At 42.1% G+C, this 14,500-nt stretch overlaps 2 protein-coding genes across 2 annotated transcripts in view; one reads left to right on the forward strand and one right to left on the reverse strand.

The window, feature by feature from the left end:
• Positions 1-10,445, forward strand: part of PKD1L3 (polycystin 1 like 3, transient receptor potential channel interacting) — a 171,089-nt gene extending 160,644 nt beyond the window's left edge. Inside the window, exons 38-40 of the mRNA XM_078785103.1 lie at positions 6,375-6,476; positions 9,916-10,047; positions 10,148-10,445. Coding sequence (XP_078641229.1) covers positions 6,375-6,476; positions 9,916-10,047; positions 10,148-10,237 — 324 coding nt within the window. The 3' untranslated portion in view covers positions 10,238-10,445. The remainder of the gene's footprint in view (positions 1-6,374; positions 6,477-9,915; positions 10,048-10,147) is intronic.
• IST1 (IST1 factor associated with ESCRT-III) overlaps positions 10,295-14,500 on the reverse strand; it is a 59,074-nt gene continuing 54,868 nt past the window's right edge. The window contains exon 9 of the mRNA XM_078784441.1: positions 10,295-11,232. Coding sequence (XP_078640567.1) covers positions 10,991-11,232 — 242 coding nt within the window. The 3' untranslated portion in view covers positions 10,295-10,990. The remainder of the gene's footprint in view (positions 11,233-14,500) is intronic.

Below are 14,500 nucleotides of genomic sequence, written 5' to 3' on the forward strand. Positions count from 1 at the left end.
TATATATATATATTTGTATACAGAATCGAGGCTTGTGTAAGAGATACATTCATGATAAGATTTATGATCCAACATTATAAGATTCTAATTATAAGATTTTTATAAGATTTACATTATAAGTTTTACCTTCCAACAGGACAATGACCCCAAGCATACAGCCAAAGCAACAACGGAATGGCTTCAGAACAAGAACGTGAAAGTCCTTGAGTTGCCCAGCCAAAGCCCAGACTTTAATCCCATTGAGAACCTGTGGAAAGACTTAAAGATTGCTGTTCACCGATGCTTCCCATCCAACGTGACAGAGCTTGGGCAAATCTGCAAGGAAGAATGGGAGAAACTCCCCAAATCCAGATGTGCAAAGCTGGCTGATACAGACATACCCAAGAAGACTCGAGGCTGCAATCGCTGTTAATGTCGTTTCTGCAAAGTATCGACTCGGGGGGTTGAATACTCATCATACGAAAATACACAATTTGGCGTCTGTCTCTCATGATTTTTGACCGCGATACATTTCGTTGTTACTTATCCAATCCGAACCAAACTTGACAAGAGGACGAAGGGCCACACATTCAAGGTTGTAGCGCATTCATTTGACCCCCTCCTCAAGGGGGTTTTCTCCATGAAGGGGGTTTTCCCCACCATTGTCCCCAATGGGGTTGTATGTTGAGGTGTATATTTGTGTTAAGCTAGCTTTATCGTTGCGTTTTTCCAAGGCCACTTCTAATACCAAAACGAATGATAACAGCATAATGTTAATGCTATTACAAAACGGTATTAAGACTAATCATGTCTCACCTCCCCAAGGGGTTTTTCCTCATTGAACAAACGTCGGGTCAATGTTTATAAATAGCTTGTCATGCGTTTTCGTGGGAGCAATAGCTCTTTTGTGGTGCGTTGGATGGCAAGGTAACGGTCGGTCTGGGTGGGTTTCCTATATACTGCGGTACTTAAGCTTCCATTTGGGCACAAAAGAGCTGTGGTGAATACACTCATAAAAAGGGCAAGGAATATACCATCCACCTTGGAGGACAAAAGGAGAGAGATCAAGCATCTCAAATGGGTATTGAAAGCCAATGGCTACCCAGACCACCTCTGCCCAAAAAAGGAAATGGTACTGGCAGCTCCAAGAACCGAGGACGTGCCACAGGAACCACCTAAGGGCTTCTGCGTGCTACCATTTGTGCCAGGAGTACCCCAAAGGATTGGCAGGATTTTGAGACCGGTCGGGGTGAGGGTTAACTACCAACCAATATACACCTTGAGACGTGCACTGACCAAGGTCAAAGACAAAAGACAAAAGAAGGACTGCACAGGTGTGGTATACACCATTCAATGTGATTGTGGTGGAGAATATATAGGCGAGACCGGAAGAACCTTAGGCCAGCATATTAATGAACACCAGAAGGCCCTTGAGTGTAATCACCCGGAAAGATCAGCTATCGCCAAGCATGCAATAAGGGCAGGCCATGTTCCTCCATGGGGCAATGCAAATGTGCTGGCGGCATCCCCGAACCGTGCCAGGAGGGGAATACTGGAGGCATGGCACACTGGCCAAATGAGGGCACCGTTGACAGAGGAGACTGTGGTGTTACCACAGGCATACGGACCTCTCATTCATAAATACACCATAGAGCGAGACACCGATGCTGGGAGGAGGACAAGGACAAAGTGGGACATAACCAACACAGGCAACAAGGATAACAATAAAAAGAGCAATCAGAGATTGCAAACCCTCGCCATGATGTATTTTCAGTGGTTTTTAAGGCTTTTGTGTGAAAACAAATATGGCGGCCGAACCACGTGACCAATGACATCATTATTTTTTTCTAAACTAATTTATTCCTACATTATGCTCAAGAAATTTCATCTTCATCGGATGAAGTTTTGTACTTCTCGAATTATGACGTCATAATGGAGGCAGCTATGACATCATCATTAACATATTTTATTCCCCATGGAGATCTTTACAATGAGCCATGTCTCAATGTTTTCTATTCAGCACTTTTGGAGATGTAGAGGTGCAAAGTTTTTCGATTTTTCCAAGATGGCGGCCGAACCACGTGACCAATGACCACATCATTCTTTTTTTTATCCACCAGTTTATGCCGACATGGCGCTCAAGAAATTGCATCTTGATTGGATGAAGTTTTGTACTTGTCGAATTATAACGTCATAATAGAGGCACCTATGACATCATCATTAACATATTTTATTCCCCATGGAGAGTTCTTTACAGTGAGCCATGTCTCATTTTTTTCTATTCAGCACTTTCCAAGATATAGAGGTGCAAAGTTTTTCGGTTTTTCCAAGATGGCGGCCGAACCACGTGATCTATGACGTCATAATTATCATTAAAAAATTATACAGGTGGAGTTGCACCTATGGTGAAAATTTCCTGTCAATCGGACCAACGGTTGCAGAGAAAATCATATTTATTCTGTGTGGACAAACAAACAGACAGACAAACAAATGAAAAATCACTCATTGAGCGACACTTGGCAAAACAGAACAAAGTGGCATGGCAATCAGTAGGGCATCCTTTTAACCTCAAAAATAGTTGGTGGTTGAATTCAGTTGGATGATATGAAAATCCTATTCAAATTTCAAGTCAATCGGATGAAAATTGAGGCTTTTATAAATTTGAAAAAAGCGGTTGACCTTGGGCATATGTTGACCTTTTGGCCTATGCTGGTCTCAAAAATAGTTGTTGGTTGAATTCAGTTAACTGATGTGTATATCCCATTGAAATTTCAAGTGAATCGTATGAAAACGGAGGATTTTAGAAATTTGAAATTGTTGTTGACTTTTGGCCTATGTTGCTCTTTTGGCCGATGGTGATCTCAAAAATAGTTGGTGGTTGAATTCAGTTAGCCGAAATGTAAATCCTATTCAAATTTCAAGTCAATCGGATGAAAATTGAGGATTTTAGAAATTTGAAAAAAGTGGCTGACCTTTGGCCTATGTTGACCTTTTGGCGTAAGCTAATCTCACAAATAGTTGGTGGTTAAATTCAGTTCACCCATATGTAAATCCTATTCAAATTTCAAGTCAATCGGATGAAAATTGAGGATTTTAGAAATTTGAAAAAAGTGGCTGACCTTTGGCCTATGTTGACCTTTTGGCGTAAGCTAATCTCACAAATAGTTGGTGGTTAAATTCAGTTCACCCATATGTAAATCCTATTCAAATTTCAAGTCAATCGGATGAAAATTGAGGATTTTAGAAATTTGAAAAAAGTGGTTGACCTTTGGCCTATGTTGACCTTTGTTTGGCCTATGTTGATCCTGAGCACTATTTGGAGACCTTTTGACCCCAAAAATATATAGGATTTTGTCGGACCACAAACTCTACCATTTGGTAAAGTTTCATGAAGATCGGTTTAAAATTGTGACCTGCAGGCAAGTATAAGTGAGCGGACACACAAACAAACACACACAAACAAATACACACAAACACACAAACAAACCTGGAGTGATCAACATACTTGCAAAAAAAATTTTTTGGGCCAAGTAACAAACGGACTCAAATGCAATATCCTCTCCTCTGGCGAGGGTACCAAAACACATACACCGCTCAAAAAAAACAAAACATTGGCAACACAAGCCAATCATGGGTCAATGGTCACGAGGTCTCGCAACACTGCTTTGTGATTGGTTGATAGAATAGGCCCACCCCTTCCCCCAGGTATATCTGGGAGGAGGTAAACAAGGGCAATTCTCTTTACTAGGGCATACCCGTACTATATATACTAGGGCATGCCCGTACTATATATATGCCCGTACTATATATATATCTAAAATTATATCCCCCCCCTCTATTTACATGAAATGGTTTGGTCCATTCGCAACGCCAAAGCGAACGGCGAACGGCTTGCGAGTACGGTGACAATCCCCCCCCTCTATTTACATGAAATGGTTTGGTCCATTCGCAACGACCACAGAACCCCCCCCTCTATTTACATGAAATGGTTTGGCCCATTCGCAACGCCAAAGCGAACGGCGAACGGCGAAATCGCCATAGCTCGGTAACTACTTGTCCGATTAATTTCAAACCTTGAAAAGGCACATCCTCGGGTCCCCAGCAATATACCTGGCAAGTTTCAAGTATATCGGACCGGTAGTTGTCGAGAAACAGCGGTCACAGACAAACACACACACACACAGACACACACACACACACACACACACACACACAGAGATTGCTGGAATTATAGATAGATTATTTTTGAAACATCGTTTAACGCCAACATAGCGCCAACATAGTTTGCCGACGGGAAATAAATGAATACGCTCTCAAATGTGCCATCCGAGGCAGAGTGTGTTCGCCACGTTCGGCACACGTGATAGCTCGCTGCTCTCTGATTGGTTGAATCGTTTTTTGGACATAGCTCGGTAACTACTTCTGCGATTAATTTAAAACCTTGAAAAGGCACATCCTCGGGTCCCCAGCAATATACCTGGCAAGTTTAAAGTATATCGGACCCGTGGTTGTCGAGAAACAGCGGTCACAGACAAACACACACACAGACACACACACACACAGACACACACACACACACACACACACACAGAGATTGCTGGAATTATAGATAGATATCTAAAAGTATATCCCCCCCCCCTCTATTTACATGCAATGGTTTGGTCCAAAGCTAACGGCTTGCGAGTACGGTGACAATCCCCCCCCTCTATTTACATGAAATGGTTTGGTCCAAAGCTAACGGCTAGCGGAGTTTGGTAAAGAAATCGCCATAGCGTGCACAAATGCGCAGGAAAGCGAAAGAATCGCAAATTAGTTTTAAAACATAGTTTAACGCCAACATAGCGGCAACATAGTTTGCCAACGTGAAATAAATGAATACGCTCTCAAATGTGCCAGAAAAAAAAAAAAAACGCTACCCGTACGCTCTACCCCGCCCGTACGCCCGTAAACAAAAAAAACAACGCTCTTCGCTTCCGCCCTTCGCTCTGACTGAATTGGGAGAAATAATGCGCATAAGAAATCGAGAAATTATTATTTTCTCCGGAAGAAATCGAATTACGTACCGTAATGGCGCACGCGCTGGGCTCGGCTCGCTGCTCGCTCTCACATCGGCCACGCCTACGCAATAACGCGTTCTGTGATTGGATGCCGGAAGTGCAGTCCTCACTGTCCGGAAGGTCGCAAATCGCAGTTACGATGAATCGCAAATTAGTTTTAATTAGTTTTATAATTAGTTTTAAAACATAGTTTAACGGCAACATAGTTTGCCAACGTGAAATAAATGAATACGCTCTCAAATGTGCCATCCGAGGCAGAGTGTGTTCGCCACGTTCGGCACACGCGATAGCTCGCTGCTCTCTGATTGGTCGAATCGTTTTTTGGACATAGCTCGGTAAGTAATTGTCCGATTAATATGAAACCTTGAAAAGGCACATCCTCGGGTCCCCAGCAATATACCTGGCAAGTTTCAAGTATATCGGACCGGTAGTTGTCGAGAAACAGCGGTCACAGACAAACAAACAAACAAACAAACATACACACAGAGATTAGTGGAATTATAGATAGACTAGGGCATGCCCGTACTATATATAAGCTAGGACGTGCCCGTACGTGGGTGCCCGTTCCTTGCCAAAAAAAAAAAAAAAAAAAAAATTTGTGTAGGGGTGTGTGTGTGTAAACATCCTAGGGCGTGCCCGTACGTGGGTGCAAAAAAACATGCGTGCAAACAACAACAAAAAAAAACTTTGAAACCACGTGGCAGTAACGACCACAGAACCCCCCCCCCCCCCCTCTATTTACATGAATGGTTTGGTCCATTCGCAACGACCACAGAACCCCCCCCTCTATTTACATGAAATGGTTTGGTCCAAAGCGAACGGCTTGCGGTGTTTGGTAAAGAAATCGCCATAGCTCGGTAACTACTTGTCCGATTAATTTCAAACCTTGAAAAGGCACATCCTCGGGTCCCCAGCAATATACCTGGCAAGTTTCAAGTATATCGGACCGGTAGTTGTCGAGAAACAGCGGTCACAGACAAACATACACACATACACACATACACACAGAGATTAATGGAATTATAGATAGATAAAGGCTAGTGGAGGCCCAGTGCACGCTGGGTTGCTGGCCGAAACGTTGTTTTTAAGACAAAGCTAAAGGTTGGAGAACGGAAAAATGGATGTAGTATATATATATATGCTCCAAGATATTCTGTTGGAGGCTGTGTCTTCGATGAGGCTTTGCATTCTTGTTTCTTTAACAAAAAAAGTTTTTTAAGCCATTTCTTTTGGCATGGAAATTTTAGCTTTGCCAGATTAAAATAGTTTGAGGCCTTTGGTTGTAGAATTGGTTTGTGATCACAATTCCTGAGCCAGTGAATGTCTGTTTGCATGCAGTGCCACTTGTTGTTGGGTGCAACCCTGGACAGATACAAGACCATCTGGGACTCTTTGCAGACCATGTTCAGCCTCCAACTTGGTATCTTCAATTATGAAGAGGTACTTTTCACAACTCCTTCATTTTAGGGAACTTTTGATGGTACGTTTCCATAAAACATGAATAAATGATGAGAGAACAAACAAATAGTCAGGTTCACTGTGTTTTTTCGTTCAAAAAATTTGGAGATTAGCAAAACTATACATTTTTGGAATATTCAGAGCATGAGGAATCCAAAAATTAATGTTGGCATTTGCGTAGACACCTGCATGGCCGCCATTTTGGATTTTCAAAATGGCTGCCATAAAATACATGATTTGTGCTATCTTGGCTTCTAGTCAACCTAGAATCTTATTTAAATATGCTAATCCTATGTTTTCTGGGTCAAGAAAACCATTGGTGGGATCATTAGACTTCTAATCCTAACACTTGCTTCACTTTTAGGACTTTCCAGATGACACGCAGGACAGTGATGAAGATCTGTAAAAGCATATTCCTGAACGGTATAGACCTAGTAGATCCTGTGGATAGGACTCATAGTTCAATCTGATACTAACAAGGCTGCTTTCTTGCTTTATAAACCCATACATATAACTTCAACGGACTTGCAATATCATATATTATGTAATACAGTTATATCACAAATATAAAGGCAATGGTTTTCAATTACCTTTGTTTGTTGCTTTTCTATAACCCTGAGCACTATTTTGAGGCCTTTATTGGATTCCTTGACCCAGAAAACATAGGATTAGCATATTTAAATAAGTTTCAAGGTTGACTAGAAGCTGAGATAGCGCAAAATATGTATTTTATGGCGGCCATTTTGAAAATCCAAAATGGCGGCCATGCAGGTGTCTGTGCAAATGGCAACATTGATTTTCGGATTCTCCATGCTCTGATGATTCCAAAAATGTACAGGTTTGCTAATCCCAAAATTTTGAACGAAATTATATTTGTTAACATCGTGAACCTGACAAAATATTTAAACTCGGTTAATGATCACATCATGTTTGCACAGTAATCAAATGCAGTCATCAAGTTTGTTAAAAGCAAGTAACTTGAGTTAATTCAATTTCAGCTTTTATTAGTTTGCTCGATGGTCACGAAGACCTTGTGACCACATTCAACATCTCATAATCATGGTGGACCAGAACCTTGCATTGCTGGATGAGCGACTTAAGCAAACTATACATCATCTGTGCATCATAATATACACAATAGAAAACTTATTTTACGATTTCACTGTTGGTTGGCAAATAAATATCTGACAAGATGATGCAAAGATTGCACACTTGTCGAAGAAATGATGAATTGCAAACGTGGTTAAATTAGTCCTTCTTGGTTAAATTATTCTCAAAAACCAGTCGTATTCACTTACCTGGCGGTTCATTCGTTGTATAAAGTTTGTGAGTCCTGAAAATTCACTAATGAAAGTATTTTCCCACTTAATGTAAGTTACAAAACCATATTGTTTTCTCCAATATTTTTGACATCTAATATGGGAAAAACATTCATAAAGTTTATTCAGACGAGGCTGATTATTCCTGATACGTGAAACACCCTGCAACCCCTGCCTGCAGAAAACAGACTTTTTGGAATGCCGGCCGCATTTTACAATCATCATGTAACTGTGTTAAAAGATTATCCAGGGGTAGGCGCTCCTATGTTGAAAGGTGTGCCAATTGCTCAAGTGGTTGCAGAGAAAACAAATTCAAAAGCTAATGAGGGTGAAAAAGTGAGGGCGGAGGAATAAAAGAAAAGAAACGTTCCTGCTACGTGAAACACTCTGCAACCCATGCCTGCAGAAAAAGGATTTTTTTTTTTAATGTCTGTCACATTTTCAATCCAATCATCCAACTTTGTTTACAAATTATCCACGGGTAGGCGCTCCGATGTTGAAAGTGTCGTATCAATCGCTCAAGTGGTTACGGACAAAACTTTAACGCATTGCATAACGATTATTATCTCTTCGTCAGAGCCTGTGATGGATGCTGTGAAGAGGAACAGGTTGAGATGGTTTGGTCATGTGTTGAGGAAGGATGAAAGTGAATGGTTGAGAAGAGTGATGGGAATGAATGTAGAAGGAAGTAGAGGACGGGGAAGACCGAGAAAGACTTGGCTAAAGATGGTGGAAGAAGAAATGCGGGCAAGGGGGTTAACAAGGGGAGATGCAGAAAATAGGGCAAAATGGAGAAGATTGTCATGGGGACCACAAGGCTAACCCCCGCTCCAGCAGGGAAAATGGCCTTAAAATGCCTGTTGTTGTTTGTCGTCAAGAGCAAAAAGGCTTCACCTGGATGATTAGTTCTTCATTGTATAAATAGCCTTCACAAGCGAGACAAATTCTTTATTTTATGTGAATATAATCATTCTGGATAATTGTGAGTATAATCCTGACTGTTGTAGTTAATTATCGCTTCACTTATCTCATCAAACAAGTTCTACAATCATGGCATTTGACATTTCAGTCAAACAGGCAGCCTCTGCTACAATATGGGAAATCAAAATGGATGGTACAAACGGGTTATTATAACCCAATAAATAAAACAGATGTTATTTGTCTATTGTGTGCTCTTGGGATTGTGTACGCTGTTGCCGTGCCTCGGTGCCGTGTTCTTATTTCCTTGAATATATATTTCTAATTCTACTTTTCTTTCGATCTATATAACTGTCGCATCACCTGTTTCTTGCATTCCCGTATCGTTGTGTAGCACGATTTCCATCGCATCACCTATTTTCTCGTGCGGTAGCCTTCAGAGCAATCCTTGTCCCGAGGTTATGAATCGGGCTTGCCGATTGTCTCCCCATAGCATTTCATTTGCAGAAATGTTCAGGATTCCATCACCGGACAATGAATATCCAAGTGTGAAGGTTTATTCTTGCCCTGGGCCATACCGATATCTGAATTAGGTCTCCAAGGTGAGCAGCCCCTCCTGAAATGGAACAATGTGACAAAGGGAAATCGGCAACCTCGATTCGTAACCGAGGGACGATAGTTCACTCCGATGCCTGCTGGCAACACTGTTGGATGCCAAGTGACACATCACGCAACGAAACCTCACAAGAATGCAAGAAACAGGTGATGAGACAAAAATATAAATAGAAACATCAGTAGAATATTTTTTTTCCGAAAATGCAGGCTTCTCCAATCGATGGAACTGCCTTCCAAGCACTGTCCTACTCTTCCCTCCAGTGATTCAAGCAGACAGTGCAGCATCACCTCGAGTTATCTCCCAACCTGACCCATAATCATTATTACCCACATGAACCCTTACTAACCTAACCCAATTACTTGCTTATTTCAGTGTTCCCCAATCCTCCCCCCTCCCCAATTCTCTCGCTTCCTTTCCTGTACATTCGTCCCCTTGCTCGTTATGCCCAATTGTTGCCCTGATACCTCACTGTCAATATTTATCCTTGCTCTTCTTTTCCCCATACAGAAAAACCCTTACGCAGTTATCAGTGATGATGTTGCCTTTTATAACATTTGTCCTTCTCTAGGTGTTCAATGCAAGCCCTGTGCTTGGTCCACTCATGATTGGTTCTTGCATCATCTTCATGACATTTACGATCCTCAACCTCTTCATCTCAGTCATCCTCGTGGCCTTTGCAGAAGAGCAGCAAAACCACAAGGTAACAATTTCTGGTAACATGGACATGTGTTCAAGGAGAATGCCACTAAACACGAATGCAAATCCTCAATGTGGATTGTGTGATGCTTCTTCCCTACCAGCCCTCTGACGATGAGGAGATTGCGGACATGCTGGTGTGGAATATCTGCAGTTTTTTGGGGATCAAGCGACCAACAGGTGTGACAAATTGAAGTTTTTGGTCCTCTCTCGCATGCACGTGTTTGAAGCAGACGTTTTAACGTAAAAGATAAAATGGTTGGAAATCAATTTTATTGTCTTGATTACAGCATATACATTCAATGTATCCATGATAACCTTATATAACACCTCCCCAGTCACAAATGCACGACAATTCTTGCACGTGGATATGTGGCAGAAATAAAAGGGAATGATGCAAAAGTGTTGTGATTTGGTTGATGTATCTGTTGAACTCTTGATCTACTGACCAATAATGAAACTGTGGTCAATGTTTGAAATGGACCGAAGTTTTAGCTTATCTCTACCTTGTGTGGTACAGCATATCTGAAGGATTATTGTTCAGAGAGACAAAGCAGCTTGCACTTCCAGGTGTACAAATAAATGCCAATAAAAAACAAAAACAAAAAAACAACGGACTTGGCGTACGATGCAATTATTATTTCCCTGTATTATAAAAAATAATTTGGGTAAAAGTGTGACCTGCATTTCAGTGTGAGAACTGCAATTTGACCCCAAGTCCGAAGTAGTGATGTAACCTGAAAGCTACAAACTATTCAACATTTTGATTACATTGTGCAGCTTGGGGGGGGAAAACCCAAAAAGCAATGTTGATGCCATTGTGAGTTTCTAACGAAAAAGACATCTCAAATAAAGCAAAATAATTAACTGAAGAAAGACTGATGTTCTGGAAATTGAGTGATGTCTGTTAAGTACAGACCATTATTTTGTCTGCACCAGTTTTATGGCTATTTCTTCTTCTTGAGTTCTTCAAAGCGACGTGTGAGGTCATCAAAGTCAACAACGTCATCATCGGCTTTTGCCCGATTGCTACCGATTGCGCTGGTCGGCAGGCTATCGGGCACGGAGGGGAGCTCAGGAAAGTCTAGCTGGTTCTCAGGAGGCTGTTTCTTTTGAACCACAGTTCTTGGAAAAGGCTGGGGTGTGGATGAAGGAGGCCCAGGGTATGGTGGTGGTGCCGGCATTGTGACTACATGGAAGGTACATAAAAATGTGGTTAGCGTACAGTAAATAGTAAATAAAACGCAACAAATACAGTGCATAAAATACCGAAGGAGGAAGGGGACCGCTCATGCTGCCATCGAAGGTGGATAGAGGTTATGTTTTCACCCCTGTCGGTTTGTCTGTGAACAGGACATCTCAAAATGTTGTGGATGGATTTGGACGAAATTTGGTGGAGAGATTGGGTATGTGAGGAGGACGAAATGATTAGATTTTGGTGAAGATCCTGATATGATAATTTCTAAATGTTAAGGGATTCTTCACCATTGAGTGATAAGGCCAAAACGATATATGGCATGACACTTCAAAATGTTGTGGACGATGACATGACAAAACTAGGTGGGTGAGTTTGGTTAGGCAACAAGAAAAAGCCGATTTTGATTCAGGTACGAATCCAGATCCTATCGGAGGGATACAAAACGTAAACTCTTCAGCCTGACGGAGGTATGCTCTCTACCAAGTGTCGTTATGGTTATGTATGAAATGTGTTTGACAAATCTTAAAGTATTTATAAAAATTAACGTTTTTCGTTAATCTATGCCGATTTGAAAAATAGTATTGATAAAATACGATCCTTCATTTTATGGAAATTATGTTGCTCGACACAGCAGGTGACCACATAACAGGTGTAAGATACTGCATTTTCGAATCATACTACATTGCGCAATTTGGTGTCTGTCTGACTGACCATGATGCATTCCGTCATTACTTATCTAATCTCAATCAAACTTGTGAGGGTGATCAAGGGTCATACGACGGAGGTTGTGGAGATTTCATTTGCCCCTCTTCCCCCAGCAGCTTTTCTGCTCTTTCGTTCGTATGCAGCACAGGGCTGTGTGGTATGGAACAGCATCATTGGGTGAGAGCGTGGCTGTGTTGCTGATGTAATGCGCCATGCTGGTTTGGGGCAGGAATTTGTAATTTGGCTATAATGCCAGAGATAGCTTGCCCACACTCTTCGTGGAGGACCCCATGGGATCTTTAACATCCACCAACTGAAGCTGGCAGACGGGACGCCAGTTTAAAGTCCATTCACGAGATCGCACACACATTGATGAATCATCCTGCCTGTGAAACACCAGGATGACAGTTTATAGTTGGGTCGGGATTCAGACCCAGGCTAGACAGCCAAGAGGCGAGTGCGCATACATCCAGGCCATCCTGTTAGCCCAACGCCATATGAAGGTGTATAAATTAGCTTATTGTGACAGTTTGTGGGAAGGGTGGCTAACCTAACGAGGGACCCGAAGAATATAGGACAGTTGCCTTCAGTGCAGTGATTATTTATTTTTATATTGCACTAAATTTGGTGGTAATTCATAATAACCACAGTTATAAAGTGGTATAAAGTGACCATAATAACCACCGGAAGTTATAAAGACGACCAAAATTAATTAAAAAAATAAGTGGGATTAATTAAATGAAAAATATATTAACCAATGAAGACAATCAAAAGTTAAATGATGGGTCTAAACTCTAAAGGTTTGATGGCTCAACAGGAAAATAGAGGACAAAGGCGTCCGGTTTCATATCAACAGAGGACAGAGTAGCAGTAAACCGGACTGTCCTTTTCTTTTCTTTTGTATACATAATCGAGGCTCGTGAAAGAGCTAACATTTATTACACAAACAAATCAAACAGACAAACAACCAAAGTATATAAAAAGGGGAGCGGTAGACAAGATGGGGAGAGAAGGGGACGCACATAAACACAACATTTGTGAGGGACATCGGGAATGTGTGGGAGGGAGAGGGCTTGGGGGGGAGGCGGCGTGGGAAGGGGGGTGGGAGAGTGGGAGAAGTATAAACACAAGGACACCAAGGACTTCCAGGAAAGAAGTTGGTATTTCAAAAAAGAGGATTTGGGGTGAAATTAGCAGGGGTAGAAAAGATCAAGGTTTTGGATGGGGGAAGATAAGAGATGGTGGTGAACAGCTGTTTTAAAGACCTGGAGGGAGGAGTGGGATTGAAGGGAGTGGGGTCGTGGGGGAGTTTGTTCCAGAGGCGGGAGAAAAGAGGAATGAAAGAGTGAAGGTGAGCAATGAGTCTTGATTTTGGCAGTTTAACCATAAGAGGGTTGCAGGCAGATGTTGTGTGACCTTCAGGAATATTTGGGGGACAGAGCCCAGAGAGAGCTGGAGGAGCAAGGCCGGAGAGGAGTCGGTAGAAGACAGAAAGACCACCAACCTGCCTGCGGTGAGTGAGTGAAAGGCCCTCGGAGGTAGCTTCATCACGGGAGATTCCAATGATTCTGAACGCTTTGGTTTCAACAGCATGAAGACGAGCTCGGTGTGAGGCAGGAGCACCAGCCCAGAGGGGAGAGCAGTATTCCATTGAGCTGCGGATGAAAGCCTTGTATGTGGTGAGGAGCTCAGGTGTGCCAAGGAAAGACTTCGCACGACGGAGGATGCCCAGTCGGCGACTGGCTTTGGCGACTGTCCTCTATAAAACCGGATGAATGGCCACCCTATTCATGACGCACACCCACCGGAAATAAAAAATTCTTAAACTATTCAGTCAATTCTGTCCAATGTTGTTTGAAAACAGTAGTTACTGTTGTTTAACACTCGACTTGACTGAAATAACTTTGGAGGTAACTGATGTCCTTGAAGCATTCTATGCATATCGCATCCCCCACAGTCCACAGACCGGAACCGCCTCGACTAGTTAAGCCTCTAGCTCGGCTGCAATGATTTACAGCTAATAAAAGTGCTTAAAATGGGTCTTTACACATGAATGATGTATCCCATTGGCTGTCTGATTATATGTGGATTATATATGGATTGTTTATAACATAATTTGGCCACGTGACACCATTAAGGTCAAATTGTGACCATTATCCAATGCATAACCCCATTCCTCATGGTCGCTGGCATTGATTAATACCTGCCAGAGGGACATTTGGAGAAAATTGGACATGTATACATGTGTACCTACAAACGGGTGGTGTATTTATTTATTTTTGTTCACTTAAGTCGAGGCTCGTGTAAGAGCTAACACAAAGAATGTTAATACACACCACATAGAATGATAAAGGGAGCGAGAGACATGAAGGGGAGAGAGAGAGGGAAACACAACAGTAGAGAACAGGGACATCGGGAGATCTCTGGAAGGGAGAGGGATGGGGCGGGGTACACAGGATTAACAAGATGGACACAACAAGGACTTTCAGGAGAGAGAAAAAGGAATTTAAAGGAGGTGGATTTGGGGGTGGATGAACAGGGATAGAAAAGATCA

The sequence above is a fragment of the Myxine glutinosa genome, chromosome 9 (genome assembly GCF_964187855.1).
Source record: "Myxine glutinosa chromosome 9, kmMyxGlut1.1, whole genome shotgun sequence".
Taxonomy (NCBI): domain Eukaryota; kingdom Metazoa; phylum Chordata; class Myxini; order Myxiniformes; family Myxinidae; genus Myxine; species Myxine glutinosa.